The sequence below is a fragment of the Acipenser ruthenus genome, chromosome 53 (assembly GCF_902713425.1).
Source record: "Acipenser ruthenus chromosome 53, fAciRut3.2 maternal haplotype, whole genome shotgun sequence".
In the NCBI taxonomy this organism is placed as follows: Eukaryota; Metazoa; Chordata; class Actinopteri; order Acipenseriformes; family Acipenseridae; genus Acipenser; species Acipenser ruthenus.
Window position 1 is genome coordinate 2906523 of NC_081241.1, and position 22645 is coordinate 2929167.

The following is a 22645-nucleotide window of genomic DNA, read 5'->3' on the forward strand; positions in this document are numbered from 1 at the left end:
TTATATATAACAATTACACAGGAAACACGTGGATTTGGCATTTATACAAGAATCGCACTTGCGTGCAGTAGATGTCCATAGATTACAAAACAAATTTTACACAAATTTGCTGCTACATCTGATGGGTCAAGAACAAAGTGTTATTCTTATTAAACGTAATCTTAATTTTAATATAGAAAAGGTTAGTGTGACAGATCTGGAAGATTGGCCTACATATGTACAACATTACAAGGGAGGAAAATTGCTTTTATTAGTGTGTATGCCCCCAAACTTCTACAAAATCCAGAATGAATTTTCCAATTTCAAAACTAAGTTAGTGGAGTTTTTGGAAATGTAAAAGTCCCTCCCCGTGAACAACCCAGCTACGGTATGGGAAGCTACAAAAGGCTTCATAAGAGACAACACTTACTTATTTGCTTCTCACATTAAAAAATCAAGATTAAAACAAATTCATGATCTAGAAGAACGATGTCCGTGTCTGAAAATGTACAAAAAAAAAATGCACAAAAAAGTAACTGCACCCAAATTAATGAAGAAAAAACTGCAAGCAGCCAGTGAAAATATTCCTTTCAAGGCAGTAAACCCAGCCGATTACTTGACTAAATTAAAACAAAGTGAATCTCGTGCATCTATTGAATCAATCCATTCACCTTCAAAAGGACTAAGTTGTGACCCCAGAGAGATTAGTGCGACCTTTCGCTCCTTTTTTTTTCTAATTTGTATAATTCTAGCTCCACCTTAGATAAGGAGGCTTGCACTAACTTCTTGCAAAATCTAAATCTTCCAAAACTATCTGAGGCAGAGGCAGCAACATTAGGCAAACCCATCTCTATTGAAAGCAAACTGGCGAGTATTAAAGGCAAAAACTGCAGGACTTGACAGCATCCCCCCAGAATTGGTGGTGGTGTTATTTTGGGACATACTTGGCCCAATTTGGCTAAACAAGATAAACTCAGCAGTCAAGAAAGGTGCAGTCCTATCATTAGATGCAGAGAAGGCATTTGATAGACTTGAGTGGAACTTCCTTTGGCTGGTATTAGAGATTTGGTTTGGTGTGAAAATGTTATCAATATGATTTGTACAGTGTATGCCAATCCTTCTGCTATGGTCTCTACTGGTGGCTTACACTCCGAACCCTTTAATATTTTGAGGGGAAGCCGGCATGGCTGCCCTTTATCGCCTATGCTATTTGCTCTTTCGCTTGAACCAAAAGTGCAGAACATTAGGCAGCACACAGTAGTGCCTTTCATCAAATTTAAATCTTCAAGCCACGCTATATCATTGTATGCAGATGATATTCTATTGTATGTTGCAGATATTCAAAATTATATTCCAAAAATTAACAGCCTTCAGTGAATTTAGTGAGTTCTCGGGCTATAAAATGAACTGGGCAAAGTCTGCCACTGATGCCTCTTAACACAGCTGCAGGTAGGTCTTGTTACCCTCCATCATTCCAATCAGAAAATAATTTACATACCTGGGCATTGATATATAGCCCTCCCTTCAATCCATTATCAAAAATAATTATCACAAAGTACTAAGGGAGGTGAAGGGAGACATAGAGATAGACAGTGATGCCCGCCTCCCTACGAGCTCAAACCGCTACAGTTCAAATGAATATTCTTCCTCGAATTAATTTTATTAGTGCCATGATTCCACTCCCCCCCCCCCCCCCCCCCCCCCCCCCCCTAGGTTATTCGGCTAAAATCTTTTTTAATAAGGATATTTTTGTGGAATGGCAAGCAATCACAAATCAAGTTTAACGCACTACAGCGCACGAAAATGGACGGGGTCTTAGCTGTCCCTAAGTTGTACCAGTTACGCTCCCTCAGAGTATGGTTAAATCCACTGTCTGCTGTGCCCTGGAGAGATATTGAAGAAGCACTAGTGACTCCTGTAAAACTACAAAGCATTTCATTTGCAGGTCTCACAAACATAAAATGTGCTCTACATTATGGTCCTATCATTGCAAATTACTATAGCTAACTTCAGGGCAATAGAAAAACACATGGGGTATAATATTAAATGGCACCAACATTCACCTATCTGACATAACAGTGCTCTTCGGTCAGGTAACCAACCCTTTGTTTTTGACTCATGGTCTAAATAAGGCATTAATATTTTTAAGGACAATAACAATAAGGACGGGCGTATTAGTTTCCAGGAATTGACCTTGCATTTTAATTTACCAGGATCATCCTTCTTACTTGTATTTTAGACTGCTTCTGCTTTACATGCTTTGGGGTTCCCTGGGGATCGGAACTTGCAATACATCCTGTAATAGGTTGGGTCTCGGGTGATTCCTCTAAAGGGCTAGTCTCAACTATATACTCAAATCTACTAAAAGCTTCATGTAACCCGTTGGCTTTGTTCAAATCATGGGAGAAAGATCTCACTTTAGAAGATATGCTAATTGATTGGAATGCGGTCTGGGACAATATATTTAATGCATCTAAAAATCCCAATCGCCAATTCATTAATTTTAAATTATGTTTACAGGACATACTGGACTCCTTGTAAGAGATATCTTGTAGGAATCACCGCAGACCCCCTATGTAAACTCTGTACTCTTAATACACCTCGCACACTAATGCACATGATCTGGGAATGTCCAGAGGTTAACTCTTTTTGGTGCCAGGTGATGTCTATACTGCCTGGGATAATTGGGAGAGACATGCAGTTGGATCCAGTCGTACTGTTACTTAATGATGATTCAATACTTCAGTTGCTGGAACGTCAGCGGAAAATTTGGCTTGCTGGTTTAACAGCGGCAAAGAAACTGATAGTACAACACTGGCTCCCTCCTCATAGACTGACTGTACGGCAATGGTTGTTCTATTTTAATGACATAGTCATGCTAGAACTATCTACTGCCAGGATAAATAAGGCAAAAAAACGCCACTTTAGAAATCTAGAAGGGAGCTGCAACTGAGATAACTAAGCTATTGTCTGAAGTCTGATTGTCATTGCATTGGATAAAAAAAAACTGTGACTGTCAGGATTTATTGTCTGCCTGCTAATTCCATGTCAAATTATTCTCAGGAGGTCTGTGGAGGGATGGATGTGCCTTTAGGGGAAGGAGGGGAGGGAAAATATCTGCGTTTCCCTCGTTATTCTTTTAAGAACATAAGAAAGTTTACAAACGAGAGGAGGCCATTCAGCCCATCTTGCTTGCCTGGTTGTTAGTAGCTTATTGATCCCAGAATCTCATCAAGCAGCTTCTTGAAGGATCCCAGGGTGTCAGCTTCAACAACATTACTGGGTAAAAAAGTGCCTCCTGTTTTCTGTTCTGAATGCCCCTTTATCTAATCTCCATTTGTGACCCCTGGTCCTTGTTTCTTTTTTGAGGTCCCCTGGGTCGACATTGTCTATACCTTTTGTGATTTTGTTTTTGTTTTTGCTTGTTCTCTGTGAAAATCAATAAAAATTTGATCACAAAAAAAACCCCCTTTAAATTAAAGTTATTTTTGTTGTTAAAAAAATGACTTGACTTGAGTGTGTATTTCTTTAAATAGCCATTTAAAAACGGATTACAAAAAATGGCATTATACTGGTACAACGATAACTAGCCTTTACCGTCAAGATTTGATGCTGTGACATCCCTACTCTAGTTTTTAAAAGTCTAAACCGTGACAGATCTTAATACCACCACCTTGTAAAATGTATAAAGTTCATTTTTCGGAAACCTCGTTTTACTATACTTTCATTGTATGTAGGACTGTTACAAAGTGGGTCAATAAATTACTTCTAGGGGGAGAAAATCCAGCTTACAGTTAAAGTGCGGTTGTGTTTAGTTAAGCCGCTGTTTTAACTAATAAAATAGGAAAGGATTTTTTTTTTTTTTGGTCCATTGTTAACATTACATTTCTGTTGCATAGCTTCCCTTTTAATATATGGATAAGTACTATCCTTCCTTCTCATCCCATGCAAAAGAATAATTAAGCAATGTTACATCAAGCTATGTGATGACATTGCCATTCATGACTTTCCCAACACATTTTCAGGGAATTCTCTGTTCGTCTTTTAAACTACTGTCTTAATAAAAAAAAATCACTTTGGGTTACACAGTAATCAGTCGCATATCCGATTGTGGTGGGACCAGAGTAGGGCGGATATGTGAATGAATCCTGTTTTAAATACAATTATCAGGGTTAGAAACTAACAGTATTGTGCTACTGGTCCAAAGGACTAGTACCTTTTGAAACTTGCTAGTCCTTATGTTAAGTTGGAATCAACAGTTGGGGTCCCTAAAAATAGGCTTAGATTTAATTTTTTTTTTTTTTTTTTTTTTTTAAAACAAAGCACCTTTGTAAATGCTCATACAGGTCGATCAATCACCTGTTTGCACCTCGTTACTGAGCGACTACTGTACTGTGCGCTGAGAAACTGACACGGACAGCACCAGACGGGATGATACGGACACATTACATGTGTTGTTATTTACAGAAATGCTTGCTGGCTATGAATTACTCCCTACAATAATGAATGTACTCGCATACACACTCGGTCTTCACTAAAGTCCCAATTTTAAAGACAGTACGTTTCACTGTAGCCCTCAGGATGAAATTGTTAGCTAGGTGGCTATTGATTTATTTTTATTAGCAGTGGGAGAAAAACGCTTCAGCAAGTACAGTAGAATCTGCCAGTGGACGGGTGCTGTATCTGCTAGGTTTAGATACTAATGAGAACATTACAAATACAGTTGCGGAAAAGTACAGAGCAGTTAGAAGCAGTAAGGAGAAATTACATATGTAATTGCTTTAATCAGAAAACACTGCAGCTTAAAGTCTAACGGCTCCGTGTCTTTTTCTGATAACAAGCTGAAGCTCAGAGCAGCTGATTCAAATTCAGTGCCATTCTGAGACACGGGGGGAGGGGCGGAGCCAACAGCACAACCGATACAGACAAAAGCCAGGCCGTCTTCCCAGCAATAGCGTGTGGAAGCGGCAGCGTGGGAGAAGTACAGTCGTGGAAAAGTACAGAGCAGTTAGAAGCAGTAAGGAGAAATGACTTCATCTAGACAATGTGGGGAAGCTATAAAAAAAAGGACAAGAAGATGCTCGGATATATTGTGAGAAGTGTTGAATTTAAATCAAGGGAAGTAATATTAAAACTTTACAATGCATTAGTAAGACCTCACCTGAAATATTGTGTTCAGTTCTGGTCACTTTGTTACAAAAAGGATATTGCTGCTCTAGAAAGAGTGCAAAGAAGAGCAACCAGAATTATCCCGGGTTTAAAAGGTATGTCGTATGCAGACCGTCTAAAAGAATTGAATCTATTCAGTCTTGATCCGATTCAAACATCTGATTTCAAACATTCAAAATCCTAAAAGGTATAGACAATGTCGACCAAGGGGATGACTTTGACCTGAAAAAAGAAACAAGGACCAGGGGTCACAAATGGAGATTAGATAAAGGGGCATTCAGAACAGAAAATAGGAGGCACTTTTTTACACAGAGAATTGTGAGGGTCTGGAACCAACTCTCCAGTAATGTTGTTGAAGCTGACACCCTGGGATCCTTCAAGAAGCTGCTTGATGAGATTCTGGGATCAATAAGCTACTAACAACCAAACGAGCAAGATGGGCTGAATGGGGCCTCCTCTCGTTTGTAAACTTTCTTATGTTCTTAAAAGAAAAACGAGGGAAACGCAGATATTTTCAAGAAAGCTGTGAGACTTTGTATAAATGGATTTTATATTTTTAAACACTGCAATAACAGTTCTGCTTGTGATTGTAATTTGACAGAACAGGTGATTTATTTTCACTATGCAGGACCTTATTTTCCCCCATTGGTGCTTGAGCCCCAGAGTGCTCACCGAGTCACTGCCTGTGCACCTATTATCAGTGATTAAAGCCTGGTTTTCAAACAAACTGATTATCGCTCACCAGTACTGTATTGGTATGAGAAAAGTGTGTTTTAATAAAAAAATAATTTCAGCTTCCAATCACTTAAAATATACTGACGATAATGTAAACAACACCAAGCTACAGACAGCGAGTCCCAAGCTTTAAACGTGTTACTGTTTATAGACAAGAACTCAACTTTATTATGAATATATTGTGTTATTATGTTTTAAGCAACATACTACGATAATGTTCATTATTGTAATTGTTTGTTTATTAGTTTTAAAAGTTTAGTAAAGCTATTGTTTGACCTTGTTAGTACAACAGGCCCCCTTTGCTAATGACATCATCAGTCAGGGTCGTAACCCGGTATAAATCAACACATTATTGTAAAATGACTTTACACTTACTTCAAAAGATGCAGCGAGTTTCAGTAACTTCAAACGATAAACTCTGCATCCCGCGCAGCCGGAGAACACTGACATAATGTCATTAAGTGGGGTTGACATTACAGGGGGGGGTGAAGGGAGGTTTTAGTTCCGAGTAACTGTTTACATAAGCATTATTTGTGAATGCTTATTCACCACTGCTACACCCGGTTAGAAAATTGACTTTCCTGCATTTAACGCAAGACTGAACGTGAGAGTATATGTGTACATTTGTTTTAAGTACTCGCCCAGAAGAGTACTGAGACACAGACATCAACTAGTCCTCATCAGATTGAATTCACCTTGGGCAAGCGGGAGTTTCTAACCCTGCCATTGTACACAGCTGTAACAATTGCTGCATTCACACAATTATTGTTTTATGATTCAGATTTTGATTAGGGAGTTCTCATAAATACCTTGTTTAGAAAGATACAGGGTATTAATGGTTGTGACAGAGTAGCCGTCTGCTATGTGGGTGCTTGCATTTGCAGGTTGAAGTTGATACGCCCCGCAGGCGAACAGGATTTATTTACATAGCGACACAGTGAACACGTCACATGACACTACCAGTAATGGTAGCGCACGGAGCACATACAACACAGTGTAAGAATACTTTGGTGGGATCTACAATCTCTGAACTAATTTTCTTTGTTCAATAATGAACTAACGTTGCTGAAGAGCTTGATCATGGTGGATAAACGATTAGGGCAGATAGACGACGGATTACTGTAATTGCATCTCGGGGGTCTGGTGAATCTGGTGAATTCACTCCAGTTTGCTCTTGTGGTTTATGTCACCAGTACCCCTTGATGCAGTTATAACCTTATACTTCACTGCAGCCCATCCTGATACTCTTTATACACTAGGCTTGATTTTCAGTATTTTACCCCCAACTTTCTGCTGTCCTTTTAAGAATTCAGTTGATACCTGTTAAGCTATTTGTGTCTCAATCACATCAGAGAAATGTGTCAATAGTGCTATAGTGAAAAATAAAGTATTTTATGCTGGACCACTTTATTACAATTGTTATGCGTGACTACTGACATTAATAAAGAGGAGTCGCTTCAGATCTGAAATGAAAAAGTAAGACTTACGATTTAAAAGCCCATTTAGTTGTTACACAGAAAAAAAACCCTGTAAATTAAATTAATTTCATTATTAACACGTTTCTCATTAACACACATGGCTTAACAGGTAGCAATTGAATTCTTAAAGGAGAGCAGAAAAGTCGGGGAAATCAGAAGTACTATGTAGGCAGCAGTGTGGAGTAGTGGTTAGGGCTCTGGACTCTTGACCCCGGAGGGTCGTGGGTTCAATCCCCAGTGGGGGACACTGCTGCTGTACCCCTGAGCAAGGTACTTTACCTAGATTGCTCCAGTAAAAACCCAACTGTATAAATGGGTAATTGTATGTAAAAATAATGTGATATCTTGTAACAATTGTAAGTCGCCCTGGATAAGGGCGTCTGCTAAGAAATAAATAATAATAATAATAATAATGTATGTATTACCTGACTTGATTTGTCTTTTAAACAACATGGTATTGCTGACCAATGTCACTGCAGTCTCTTCTTGCTTAGATTCTCTTTTTCTCCATTTTCTCTTTTAATTCCTTGCATCCTCTGCAGTGTTATAATATTTGTTGTGCTGGGATGAACATGTGTTTTTCATATTCCAGTATTATTTTAAACTTAATGAATACTTCACTATTCTTTTCATTTTCATTTGGCAGGAAAACAAGTATAATTTATACCAAAGAAAGTCCTTAGGGTGGAAAATAGACCTGATACCCAATCATAGACCTATTCAAGAAATGAAACTCAGAGCTGTATGTACACCTAACCATTTTACTGATAATAATCCTGTTCATAAATTCAAATACACGGGTATAAAGGTAACCTCTGAAAGACACTAGGTTCATAATGTTTTGCCTGAGATGTTTAAAAGTGGGGACCCTGACACTTTTTTTTTTTTAATTGTATTTTTTTTATGTATTTTTTGATTGACAGAGAGAGGGAACGGGAGCTCTATGGTCCTAAGAAGAGAGGACCCAAGCCAAAAACCTTCCTTTTAAAGGTAACACCTGCCACCTGTTATCTTGATAACGAGGCACCAATAATGATTCACACTAGTGCTGTAACGATTCACTGTGTATCAATGAATCGTGATGTTTTCTTTACATGATATAACTTAATAGAGGTCTGTATCGTTTGTATTGGGATAAATAACTACAGCTTCCAGCATCCCTCACCATAGCTGCTGGTGAGGAGGCATGCTGGGAACTGTAGTTCTAGTAGGGCTGTACTGATTTACTATGTATCGATTTAATCGTGATACTTTCTTTACATGATGTATTGTACAAGATGACAAGCACCACAGCGCTCATTGTAGTTCACCAAATGGCGCTTGAGTCAAGAATAGGTGTGTTTGGGTCCTCGATTGGCTCATCCAGTTAAAGCACTGCAACTAGGAGCGCAGGATGAGTCACACAGCTTTGACGGCGCCAGTTCACGTCCAGGCTGTGCAAAGAGGCCGAACTTTGCTGGGGAGCCCGAGGGGGGGCGTCACATTGGCTCTGACGCCACCGGGGTGGGGGGATGGGAAACCGGCAGGGATTGCTTCTCATCACACAACAGCGAACCCTACTGGCCAGACACCGAGCACATTCCGAGTGGATAAGAGGCAGGGCTGGTCTCTGTTCTCTGGGATCGGTAGCCCGTCCACCTCTGGATTGCTCAGCTTAAAAGTGATTCTGGCTTTAGGCTGGTGAGATCGGAGGACACTCACAAGCCCTCAGTGTCTGTGCCGTGTGGGGACAGTGAGGAGAAAAAACATAACTGGACATTCCAAATTGGGGGAATACAAATAAAAATAATTAAAAAAATTAAAACAAAAAAAAAGTTTTATAGTTGAAATACATACCCTCCCTGTCATTAAATGTATTTTATTAACAAAATAGTCCATCATTAAAAGATAATTTGATCTTATGTGTCATACAAGTAGCCAATTTGGAGACATATCGTTTATCGACCTGCATATCATTCATATCGCTCTCATTTATTGATTTATTTATATGTATATTTTATATATATATATTATATAATCTCGGAGAAAGAATATGATTTTAAAAACGCTAACTGCTTATTTTACTCCCCCCCCCCCCCACAGGCTCGTGCCCAGGCGGCAGAAGCAGTCCGTGTATCAGAGCTGCACTTCCCTGCTTCCTCGAAACACCCCCCCTCTTCCTCCTCCTCTTCCTCTCACTCCCGCCCCCACCCTCCCCACCACGCCCCTCCCCTCCGCCACCCCCACCCGGTCGTCTCCCCCAAGCTCCACTCCGGGGCTGCCGTTCACAAGCTGAAGAAAGACATCCGTCGCTGTCACCGCATGTCCCGGCGCCCCCTGCCCAGACATGACCTCCTGTCCTCAGGCTCCAACTCTGGTTCCTCCCCCTCCGGAACCCCGGGAGGCCCCCAGCTCCTCCGCCCGCCTGTGTCTCCCTTCTCCGAAACGGTGCGGATCTTGAACCGCAAGGTGAAGCCTCGAGAGCCCAAACGAGGCCGGATCATCCTGAACCTCAAGGTCATTGACAAAGGAACGGGAGCCAGTAATAATAATAATAATAATAATAATAATAATGGCAGTGGCCATGGCAACGCCCCCCCCAGTGGCACAATTCGCAGGAACCCCCCAGGTCGCCCCAGAATCCCGTCCCGCAATCGAGTGATCGGGAAGAACAAGAAGTTTGGTGAGGCTGGGGTGCCCATGCGAGCTCCAGCCCACATGAAGTTTGCTGGCTTCTCTCTGTACGGGAAACAGCAAAACCTAAGCGGCCCCCCTCCTTCCTCGTCAGTTGCCCCTCCCTCTTCTGCTCCCTCCACTCTCCTGGGACGTCCCGCCACTTTAGGACGCCCTCCGACTTCGCCTTCCATGAAGAAGCCTCCGGTGATTGGCCCCCCTTCCTCTGTGGCGGGGCGCTACCAGCACAGCTCCCCTTCCTCGTCCTCGTCCTCCTCCTCTTCCTCCTCTTCCACCAGCTCGGAGTCCTCTTCAGGCAGCTCTGGCTCCAGCAGCTCTTCATCCAGCGGCTCTGACTGCCCGCCTTCCCCTCCTTCCCAAATCCAGCCCCCTCCTTCCTCAACCGCGGTCCCTCCCTCTAATGCCCGTGCCGAATCCCCACAGCCCCCTAAACTGAGCCCCCAGACCACTGGCCCCAGATCGGGCCTGCACCACCGCTCCTCCTCCTCCTCTTCCTCCTCCTCCTCTTCCGATGAAGACGATGTTGAGTCCAGGGTCTTGGATCTGTCCGTCCCTCCCGAATCCAGCACAGCAACTCCTGCAAACAAGGAGACTCGCAATGATGACGACGAAGATGATGATGATGATGAAGACTTCGAGGACGTCAAGGGCGGCCGGTCGTCTCCCCCTTCTGTCGCTAGCTTCGAACCTGGCCCGGATTGGCGCCCAGAGATGTCCCCTTGCTGCGCCAACGTGGTCGTGACTGACGTGACCACGAACCTCTTCACCGTCACCATCAAGGAGTTCTGCAATGCGCAGGATTTCGCGGGCGCCAAACCGTAAGCCGAAATGACGCCGGGTACAAACCGCCAGGGTTGGGAGCTGAAGGGGTTCAATTCTCAAGAAGGATTCCTCTCGCTTTAGTACCATCTTTTATCAGCCCACAGAGGACTAGAAACCAAGGCGTTTCAACACATTTTCTTAGTAAGTATCGTAACAGTTTTTAGATGGTAATGGTACTAAAGCAGAGTGAGGAAACTCCTAAAGAATTGAGTTTACGTTTCCAGGTGTTGTGTTTTCCACTGTCCGATTGAACCCATCCCCATTGAAGATTATGTCCTGATTTGATTTCTTGTTTGCTAGGTGTCATGTGGACTATTTTATTATTCTAAACTGACGTCCCAAAACCCCCTCTCTTCCACAGACTGTGTTTCTTAAATTGTATTCAGACTGTGGTGTTACTAAGGGAATCAATAAATAACCCCACAGTGTTAAACCTGTCTGTACAGTCATCTAAACTAAGCAGTTAGTGTGGCTACTGTTTTCCTACCCTTGAATATGTACAGCTACGGCCAAAGGTGTTGCATCACCCTATAGAATCAACTAATTTTGCTTCATAAAGTCGAATGAAACCTGCTGAATAATGTAACGTTAACATATTGAATTACACACCGCTTTGTAGTTTTCCATATACTGTAAAGCCACAAATATTTGCACCCTTAAAATCTTTTTTCTCAAAATGTTGGCGACTTGTTTCAATATACGAAGTATGTATTGTTAGTGGAATTTGATATTTGTGCCAAAAATTTAATATGCAAAACAGCATAATAAAAGGCTTGCACGTATTTATGGCTTTACAGTACTTTAAAAAATAAATAAATAAAAAAAAAGGACAATGTGACATTAATGAAATCTAACATGAAATACTACTGTACTACTATTATGGCTTCCGGTAGACTTTTTTTTGCGATATCATTTTGTAGTTTATTTGATTACATAATGTTAAATAAAAAATCTAAATTATGTTTTTTATATAAATCTTTTTTTTTTTTTTTTTTGTCTCAATCCTAAAATTGTAGGCTATGCAAAACATTTAGCCATAGCAATACTGACTGAGTCATGGCATGGCAAAGACTCTTTCAGTAGTACATCTACAACTCAGACTGGTATGCAGGGGAGTGCGGTCCATATTGCATTCGTCCTACTGGATTGAGATCTGGAGGTTTGTGCTTTTGAGATTACTATAGTCTCCGATCTCATGGTGCCTCCTCATACTAATCACTGACAAAACCAGAGGTTACATCGGCATCTTGCAACACTATCTAGTATGTTCAGTGATGAGCATTGCCTCTGGTTACTTTGATTGTAATAGCAATTAACAGGTCTCATACAATCCACTGCTTTCTGAAACCGCTTAGGCAAGACGAGTCTGATCTGTAAACTACTCCTTGGTAGGCTGACCTATCAGTGCCTGATTTCACTTGGACAATGGAAACACAACGAGCCTGCTTCGTAGCAGTTTGTCTCATTCCAGGATCAGTCTCCAGTGTGAACTAAAGCTTTAAAGATCTCTCAGGCCCCCTTTAAAGGAGTGCTAACCAAAGCTTTTTAAAAACCCATCTCTCACCTCTCATTGGCACCAGCAGTATTGCCACTGGGCTCACTAACCTTTAAAACCCATTAGCTTTTTATTAGTGCTCTCCACTCTATCATTGGGATCCATTTAAAAGGAGTGTTAACCAACGGTTTAAAATCCAGAATCTTGTTAACACTTATAAGCACCGTTCTCACAGGCACTTTGCTGATTTTAATAAGAGGTAAGAAAATAGACTGGCCGCTGCTTTAAAGGGGCCATTGGCAATACTAATATTGCCCATCAATCTTTTAAATAGAATAGGATGTGTCCTCTTAGATGTGGCTTAAGTGTATAGCAAAGCCTGGAATGGCTCAAACCGCTGTGGAATAGGACTATATTGGTTCCAACCCTGCTGTAATGGGTGAGGGACTTATTTTGGGGGTGTCTTTGGAGTGGGTTGGGGGGATAGCTATATGCGCCTCACAGATTAGTCTCATGAAAGGGAGGGAGGGGGGGGGGGGCAGGACTGGGAGCTCTTGGTTTTCTATGGTGCTTATCTTGGGCTGCAGAATAAACAAACAGTCAGTCTTTCTGAATCAGGTATAAACATGATCAAGAGATTTTTTTTTTTCTTTTTTTCTGTGAGGTGACAAAAATGAATGGGGGAGGGGGGGGTATATGGCCTTGTTTCCATGGGTCATATGTGCTGAGCTAGCCCTGGTCTGGCACGGTTTAGCAGGGGCTCCACAATTTGTTTTTATATATATATATATATATATATATATATATATATATATATATATATATATATATATATATATATATATATATTTAAAGCAGCAGCATGAATGTACTTAGGCCTGACCCTAATTAGCTGCTTTGCTTCTGTTTCTGAGACCATAAGAAAGAAACACATGGGTGCTTGTATTGTCCACTAAATGGTTCCCTATACAATCCTCATTTAATTATTACAAAGAAGTAGCCCATCAGGACCATCGCATCTATCTTCAGTGTGGCCCCTCTTGGCCATGCCACTTGATGTTCCCAGACCACCCTGCTCTGCACACATGACCACTGTGGAGGATACTGAGGAACTCCAATGATCGCTGGTGCTGACCAGACAGAGCCTTCAGCTGCAGCCGTCCATTGAAGATTAATTCATAGTAACACCCTTGTTAAAAGAAGCATAAAGCTAATCAAGCAGACAGTACCAGTGAACCGTAACCTAACACGGAGGTCCTTTGGGGGTCTGCAGTGTGAAAGGCACATTATGGTAAATGCATAGCTGATTTATTTAATAGTGTACAGCCCTATAGAATGAACAAATTTTGCTTTGCAAAGTCGAATGAAGCCTGCTGAATAATGTTACGTTAACATATTGAATTACACACCGCTTTGTAGTTTTCCATATACAGATGGACCCGTTTTATATCACCTCGCTTAATATCGTAACCGTTTTTATCACGATTTTTCAAAAACCACTCGCCATGCACCATATTTTCTTTTGAGAAAATACCTCTCTTAATATCATCTCACAAACACACTTATTGTCACGTTTTGTGCAGCCTGTCAAATTCTGCATGGCCGGCCTTTACAGGATCTAATTAATTTCCAACACAACTAACAGTCAAGAATCATCTTGGCTGAAACTGACATTTTGTGCAACCTGTCAAATGCTTCATGGGCGGCCTTAATGGGATACAGTTGAGTTACAAAACACAGACGTCACCAATTTGTTCTTTAACGTAGTCCGTCTTACAAAAATGCACACAAAAAAACAGTTCAGTGCAGTGCCAAATTGATAGCTCTCATCAGTCGACAATTCATGACCCAAACGCTCTCATTCCAGTTAATGATCCGAAACGTATTTGTCCTGTAGTAAACTATATGCATTTGTTTAAATGTAAAGAACGACTAAATGTACAGTATTAAAACACTGCTCTTTAATTCACGTTAGTTTTCTTTCTTTTTTTTTCTTGCACTTGTAATGTGCTGTCACAGGCAAACGTGAAACCCGGTTTATATCATGACCTGCTTTATATCATGAATGATGCCTGCGCGGCAATCATGATATAAAGAGGCTTCATCTGTACTTAACAAAAAATTGAAAAATGTGACATTTTGAAATCTTACATGAAGTACTGCTGTACTGCTATTATAGCTTCCGGTACACACTTGCGCTATGATTTTGTAGTTTCTTTGATTAAAAGAATCTAATTCTTTGATAAAAGATCTAAATTATATCTTTTTTTTTTTTTTTTTAAATGATATCTCAATCCTAAAATTCTAGGTGTTGAAAAACATTTGGCCAAAGCTGTATATTTATTTATTTATTTATATTTTATCACAACTGCTTTTGTACGTATTTTAGCCCTCCATTACGCAGATAAGTCATAAATGTACGCAGAGTTGATGGAAATAAGTCCTAAGGAAAGCAGGAGATTTATTGAAAAAGGAGAACCGTACCTTGGCTTGTGTACATTTTAAAATAGAAGCCTCACACTTTGGCTCTCAGTAACCAGCTGTTGCTTTGTGTCTTGCTTTCAATGTCTCTGCATTATTTCCTGTAGCCTCTTGAAGGAAAATGAAACCGAAATACCTGCAAGAAGCAATCAGTCATGTTTTACGTTAATAGCTTAATCCATTAAAAAAAAATCCAATACGTGTTTGCCATAATGTTTTATACAGTACAGAATACCTACATCGTGGTGCATGTTAGGTAAGGTTCGCTGAAAATGTTTTGTTAGCTATATGAGATTTATATACATACAATCAGGAGCTTAAAGGGGAGAAAATGCAAGAATTTAAGAGTACATCTCTGTCACAGAGAAGCTAAGTCCTGAAACATTTTTCTGTAGGTTTTTTTTTTTTTTTTTTTTTAAATAAATTCTGCCTCTATACCATACTGTGGGTCCTGTGCAACCGGTATACAGACTCCCTGGGCTTTGGGTGGTGTCAGAATCTGGGACTCTAATAACCATTACACAGTAAGTGAATCTACAGTGTGGTGGCAGGATAAATGGAATTTCTTTGTTTTTTTAAAACAAAAAAGCAAAATTTTGGGGGGGGGGAATGAATCTGCTGTAAAAATGTTAGGGGACAAAGCAGTTATGCCAATAAGAGATGAAAGTGTTTTTCTAAAAACATTGGGTGTTTTATTCCTCCTTTTAAAAGAGTGAACTTCTTAAAAATGCGGTAACCTCCCGTTCTAATACTCCCAGAGGATACCGACTCCAAAGAATCACACGGTACAAGCAGTGGGCTGCATGTTGCGTGATGTTTTGGGGTAAAATGAGCTGTGTTCTAACCACGTTTTTAAAAAAAAAAAAAAAAAATGAATTCAACATTCTCAAAAGTCCTGCATTATTTTAATTTTTTTTTTTTTTTACTCTCATTTTGTCTCGCTACAACAGGCCGTGGAACACGGAGACACCCAAATTTCATTAGCAATCAAATGAATCTGTGTCAATTGAATAATCAGTCAAGCTATTTACCAGGCAAGTCGGTCAAACAGTATTAGCAATAGACAAGAATGTAGTATTCTATGGAAAGAGGGCAGCCAAGAGATTTAAATGCAGAAGGCTGTTTATGTATGTATATATATAGAGAGAGAGAGAGAGAGAGGGGTAGGGTAGAGATTAGGGCTAACTGTGCTATGTACAACTGTAGATAGTTGTCCCTATTTTGTGCTGTAAGGTCAAATGATGCTATAATCCTTTTGTGATTTTAAATCTCATCTTTTCCCTTTTAAATGACATTTATTTAAATTTGCACACACCTTAAACTGGTACTTTAAATAAAAGGGGGCGTTTTTAGCAGAACTTAACAATACAAAAAAGTAAAACCAGGCCTTTGAAACTCCACATGTCTGGATACTATTTGGTGCTACTGCATTCTCTACCATTGATTTATGTACAATTTATTTATTTGAGTTTAAAATGTGTAGCCACAGTAAAACAGTTTTTCACATTTTATCGATTTTAATAGTTGGTGATCTAAAGACTCGGTTGGTCATTATTTGATACCCCTTTAAAGATGAACCCTTTTAAAATAAGACCCTTTAAAAATAAGAGTACAGTCCCTTTTTAGAGGGGGGGTGGGGGGGAGGGGGAGGGTATGGTTAAGGCTTCATAGATCTAACAGGGCTATCCAAGTTTCAGCTGGTAGAATTGCACTTATTAAAATCAAGTTCCTGTTTGTAATGGGTTTATTTTTTATTGTTATTTTTTTAAACTGCAGCGGATCTGAAGACTGTGCTTGTGAATATATACATATATATTATATATATAAATAATAATATGATGATGATACTGTTATAGAGCATGCTTTGTGTTTTTTTCCGAAATACAGAATATATTCTTTTTTCACTGAAATGGCTATTTTGCTTCTGTTCAGAACTGTTTTCTCCTGTTGATAAGCTTCTGATTACTGGGACCATGCACTCCAAGGTTCAGTAACTTTAATATCAATATCTTTCATTTTATATTGCTTTTTTTTAAATTTGCCTAACCGTTTTTCCAGTCTTGAGTTGTCCCTGTATTTGCCTTTACTTGGTTTATGCTTGCCAATGTAAAAAAGGGGACGTATAAAACCAATTAAAATTATTTCTTTCTCTTTCTTTCTTTCATTCATTCATTCTTTCTTTCTTTTTTCTTTCTACTGTATAGAAGGTGCCAAGCCACGCATCAAATTCCCAGGAATGTATTGGTTTATTTAAAATCCCCCCAAAAAATCAGATGAAGAACTAGGTTTAATTTTACAAAATATCTTTCCTTGGAGTGCATCCAAATGCAAACAGACCTGATTTTTTTTTTCTGTCTGTTGATGAAGTGTTCAAGAGACTAGTGTCCTACGTAAGTACAGATTCATTTGCCAAGATTTTGCCTTCCCCGTTAAAAGGAGCAGCAAGCAGTCTCCCTTTCAAAAAAAAAAAGTGTAATTACATAACCTGCCACATGATGACGCCAACATGCTGTGTGAAATTTCTGTAATCAAACAAATGTTAAGGCCGCCTTCTCCATGCACAAATTATAACCCCTTGTTCAAAAAAAAAAAAAAAAAAGAAAAAATCTATATACTTATATACACATTTTGGTGATTTAAAAAAAACGAATTTTGCCTTCCCATGTAATTTGTTATTGGTTCCTTTTTGATGTTAGCAGAGACTACTGGTGTCCCGTCCCGTCCCGTTACCCTCCCCCTTCCCTTGGTTAACTGGGCCCACTCATCTCCTTGGCCCCTCGCTCTGGGGGCCCCATGTGGTATCTCCTTCTGGGAAAACAACATCAATTTAATAAACAGAAATTGTCTTGCACTGTTGTGGTGAGATACAGACAGTTGTAAAATGCTTGAATTTGGGTTGAATATTCGTTGACAGATGAAATGGTAGCCACATCAGTCCAGAGATGATAGACCTCCAGAGAAGGAGCAGTAGTTGCTCTTATTGAACTAAACAATAATTAATGACAAGCTTTCAAGACCTTAGAGGTCTCTTATTCATTTCAAATTGTAATTTTAAAAAAGGTTAAGGACTTCTGTTCTATAGAAACAATTGTTTAAAAGGGTATCCTTAACAAAAAACCCAAATGATCTTAATAGATTGTTAATGGCCTATAGTAGTACTTATAATCTTGGGTGTTCTAAGTTTCTCGGTTCAAAAAGATTGTACGGAATTTGGAGAAAAACACATTGAGTTTTCTAGCTACGTGGTCTTGGAATAAACTTCAAAGAAAGGGAACTTTTGTCGTGTGTGTGTAAAGAGGATGAAAAATTACTAGAAGAGAAACTAGAGAAGTCTGGAGTACAAAAAGATCCACAATATCAAAAAGCTACTGAGAGGAAGGCATTGGTGGTTACATCTGAAATTGGACATCCACAATTAAACAGGCAATTGTTATTATTTGTGCAACTTGGTAACAATACACACACACATCTATCTATATAGGTAGATTTTAGTTATATACTATACATAAATATTTTGTTAATCCAGAATGTAGCTGGTTAAAGTGTAATTAAAATTCCTCTCTCAAGCAAGCAAGCAAACATACAGACAGATAAGCACTCTGAAATCGTGCTTTACCTTGTGTTCTGTTTCTTTTTATCAGCGATGATTCAGAGTAAATGATTATGACAGTGATATTCAGAATGTTCTATTGATGTACACCTTGTATTTTTTGCTTATGTTTATTGTACCGACACTTAAATAAATAAATAAAACCATGAAATATGTTAAAAACAAGTGTCATTTTTGTATTGCTCTTCCATAGCTGTGCTCAAATAGAGAGAGTGCTCCCTCCAGTCAAGCACAAGCTTGAGGCATGGAGTCTGAATTAATTCTCAAACTGAACGCAGTAGGGATCTTAGAGGAGAAACCTCAAAATGGAGTGAGTTAACTAATGGAGTACCACAGGGATCAGTATTGGGTCCTCTGCTTTTCCTGATCTACATTAATGATTTAGATTCTGGTATAGTAAGCAAACTTGTTAAATTTGCAGACGACACAAAAATAGGAGTAGTGGTAAACACCGTTGCAGCAGCAAAGACCATTTAAAATTATCTAGACAGCTGTCAGAACTGGGCAGACACATGGCAAATGACATTTAATAGAGAAATGTGTAAGGTACTGGACACAGGTAATAAAAATTGCATTATAAATACCATATGGGATACTGAAATTGAAGGAGGAATATATGAAAAAGATCTAGGAGTTTATGTTGACTCAGAAATGTCTTCATCTAGACAATGTGGGGAAGCTATAAAAAGGCCAACAAAATGCTCGGTATATAGTGAAAAGTGTTGAATTTAAATCAAAGGAAGTAATGTTAAAACTTTACAATGCATTAGTAAGACCACATCTAGAATGTTGTGTTCAGTTTTTGGTCACCTTGCTACAAAAAGGATATTGCTGCTCTAGAAAGAGTGCAAAGAAGAGTGACCAGAATTATTCCTGGTTTAAAAGGCATGTCATATGCGAAAGAATTGAATCTATTCAGTCTTGAACAAAGAAGACTACACAGTGATCTGATTGAAGCATTCACAATTCTAAAAGGTATTGACAATGTCAACCCAAGCGACTTTTTCGACCTGAAAAAAGAAACAAGGACCAGGGGTCACAAATGAGATTAGATAAAGGGGCATTCAGAACAGAAAATAGGCAACAGGAGGCACTTTTCTACACAGATAATTGTGAGGGTCTGGGACCAACTCCCCAATAATGTTGTTGAAGCTGACACCCTGGGATCCTTCAAGAAGCTGCTTGATGAGATTCTGGGATCAATAAGCTACTAACAACCAAACGAGCAAGATGGGCCAAATGGCTTCCTCTCGTTTGTAAACTTTCTTATGTTCTTGTGTTCTTAATTCAATATGTTAACGTAACATTATTCTGCAGATTTCATTCGACTTTATGAAGCAAAATTAGTTGATTCTATAGGGTGATGCAACACCTTTGGCCGTAGCTGTACATATTCAAGGGTAGGAAAACAGTAGCCACACTAACTGCTCAGTTTAGATGACTGTACAGACAGGTTTAACACTGTGGGGTTATTTATTGATCCCCTTATTAACACCACAGTCTGAATACAATTTAAGAAACACAGTCTGTGGAAGAGAGGGGGTTTTGGGACGTCAGTTTAGATTAATAAAATAGTCCACACGACACCTAGCAAACAAGAAATCAAATCAGGACATAATCTTCAATGGGGATGGGTTCAATCGGACAGTGGAAAACACAACACCTGGAAACGTAAGATCAATTCTTTAGGAGTTTCCTCACTCTGCTTTAGTACCATTATCTCCACTCCCCAGATGCCTAAAAACTGTTGTGATATTTATTTATGAAGCAAAATGAGTTAATTCTATAGGGTGACACAACATTTTTAGCCATAGCTGTATAGACCTACTGAAATGTGTATCTAACGGCTTCAGTGCAACGCATTAGTCAGGCCACAAAAAACGACATAACACAAATCTAGCCTTTGACTGTGGAATACTATTAAGATACAGCTAAACAGTAGCATGTATTGTGAAATGGAGATCTATCCCTGGGAAGGGCTGCTTCTGAGTGAGAAATCAGTGAATGACGGAAGCAAGGACTAACCTCCGCGGAGGCAGAACGAGCACCTCTCTGTTTTTCCCACTCAAAAATCAATACATGGATTTCTAACAAAAAAAACCACACACACACTGTTTCTTCTGCTAAACTGCAGCTGTTACATGCCAGATAAGAGACTTCCATTGAAGCAGGAGCAACTCTCTGGCTAGAATATTCTAACATGATTTTCTTTTTTATCAATAGCTGGTTGTCAATGAAAGATACATTACAGGGTGGCAGGGTGCTATTTGATAAAACTGGTATCCAGCCCACTCAAGGGCAGTACACATAAGTGGGCTTAGCGGCCGCTCTGACCTTGAATGAGTGAAAATCAGCTTTCATTTTACACAGCACCTTATCTATCTATCTATCTATCTATCTATCTATCTATCTATCTATCTATCTATCTATCTATCTATCTATCTCTATCTGTTTTTTTTATTTCAACAAGTTTAATGCATTGTGTTTCCTTTTCTTTCTACAAAAAAAGAAACTGCAGTTATGCCTTCTTTCAAAACAAACACACATGAACACGCATGCACACACACACACACACATACAGTCACCTCCAAAATTATTGGCACCCTTGATGAAGATGAGCAAAAAAGGCTGTATAAAATAAACAACACAGTTAATTGGCTATATTTTAAGCTCAAATATATGGGAAACCATATTCTTTTATTCTAATACAATTGCTCAGAGAAGAAGTTTTTTATTAACAAGTAATAAAACCTTTTCTCAAAAAGATAGGTGTCAGAATTATTGGCACCCCTAAAGATTCTTATAAATAAAATCAAACAAAATAAAATCTGCATTAGCATTCTACTTCTTTAAGTACATCTCAGTCTTAAGGAACTGTGTTGTGTCCTTCCATGGCTTCCTGTTTCACTGGGGTATAAAAATGAGGTAACACGCATATGAAATCGATTTGTCATCCATCACCATGGGGAAAGGCAAATAACTCACAAATGAAAAGAGACAAATGGTTGTTTACCTTCATAAATCAAACAATAGCTAAAAAACTAAATATACCACTTACCACTATTAGGGCAATAAATAAGAAGTTAAAAACCTCTGGAACAGTGGTAAACTTGCCTGGTAGAGGACGCAAGTGTATCTTGCCCCCAGGCACAGTGAAGTAGATGGTTCAGGAGGCAAAGGGAAATCCAAGGGCCACAGTCGGAGAATTGCAGAACTTGGTTGCATCTTGGGGTCACCAAGTCTCCAAATCTACAATTAGACGCCACCTCCATGCCAATAGGCTATTTGGAAGGGTTGCCAGAAAAAAGCCTATATTGAGAGGAACCAACAAACAAGCGCCTGGAGTTTGCTAAATGGCATTGGCACTTTGATTGGAACTGGGTGCTATGGTCAGATGAGACGAAAATAGAGTTCTTTGACCTCACAGCGGTGGGTTTGGCGTCGAAAGAAGGATGCGTGTGCAGAAAAGAACCTCATACCTACTGTAAAATATGGTGGTGGATCTTTGATGCTATGGGACTGTTTTGCTTCCACTGGTCCTGGAGCCCTTGTTAAGGTCAACGGCATCATGAACTCTACCCAGTACCAGGACATTTTAGTCAAAAACCTGGTTGCCTCTGCCAGGAGGCTGAAACTTGGCTGCAAGTGGATCTTCCAGCAAGACAATGACCCCAAGCACACATCAAAATCCACAAAGAAATGGTTAATTGACCACAAAATCAACATTTTGCAATGGCCATCTCAGTCTCCGGACTTGAACCCCATTGAAAACCTGTGGTTTCAATTGAAGAGGGCAGTCCATAAGCACAGACCGAAAGATATCAAGGATCTGGAAAGATTCTGTATGGAGGAATGGTCTAAGATCCATCCCAATGTGTTCTCCAATCGCATTAAACATTATAGAAAAAGACTCAGTGCCTTTATACTTGCAAGGGGAGGGTGCACAAAGTACTGAAAACAAGGGTTCCAGTAATTGTGACAGTTTATAATTTGAGAAATGTGTAATTTTGGTTGATTCCATTGAATCATTAATAAAGTCAAATATATTCCACATGTTGAAAAATTACAATATAGCTCAGTACTGGTATTATTTATGTTATTCAGTCTTTTTTGTATATATACAGTGCCCTCCATAAGTATTGGGACAGTGAAGTCAAAATTGCTATTTTTGCTGTACACTCAAGCAATATGGAAATACAATTA

At 39.5% G+C, this 22645-nt stretch overlaps 1 protein-coding gene across 1 annotated transcript in view; it reads left to right on the plus strand.

Annotated features, from left to right (window-relative positions):
• Positions 1-11831, plus strand: part of LOC117433083 (chromobox protein homolog 6-like) — a 21063-nt gene extending 9232 nt beyond the window's left edge. The window contains exons 4-5 of the mRNA XM_059016771.1: positions 8285-8351; positions 9444-11831. Of these exons, the coding sequence (XP_058872754.1) occupies positions 8285-8351; positions 9444-10856 (1480 nt within the window). The 3' untranslated portion in view covers positions 10857-11831. The remainder of the gene's footprint in view (positions 1-8284; positions 8352-9443) is intronic.
• Positions 11832-22645: the final 10814 nt, after the last annotated feature.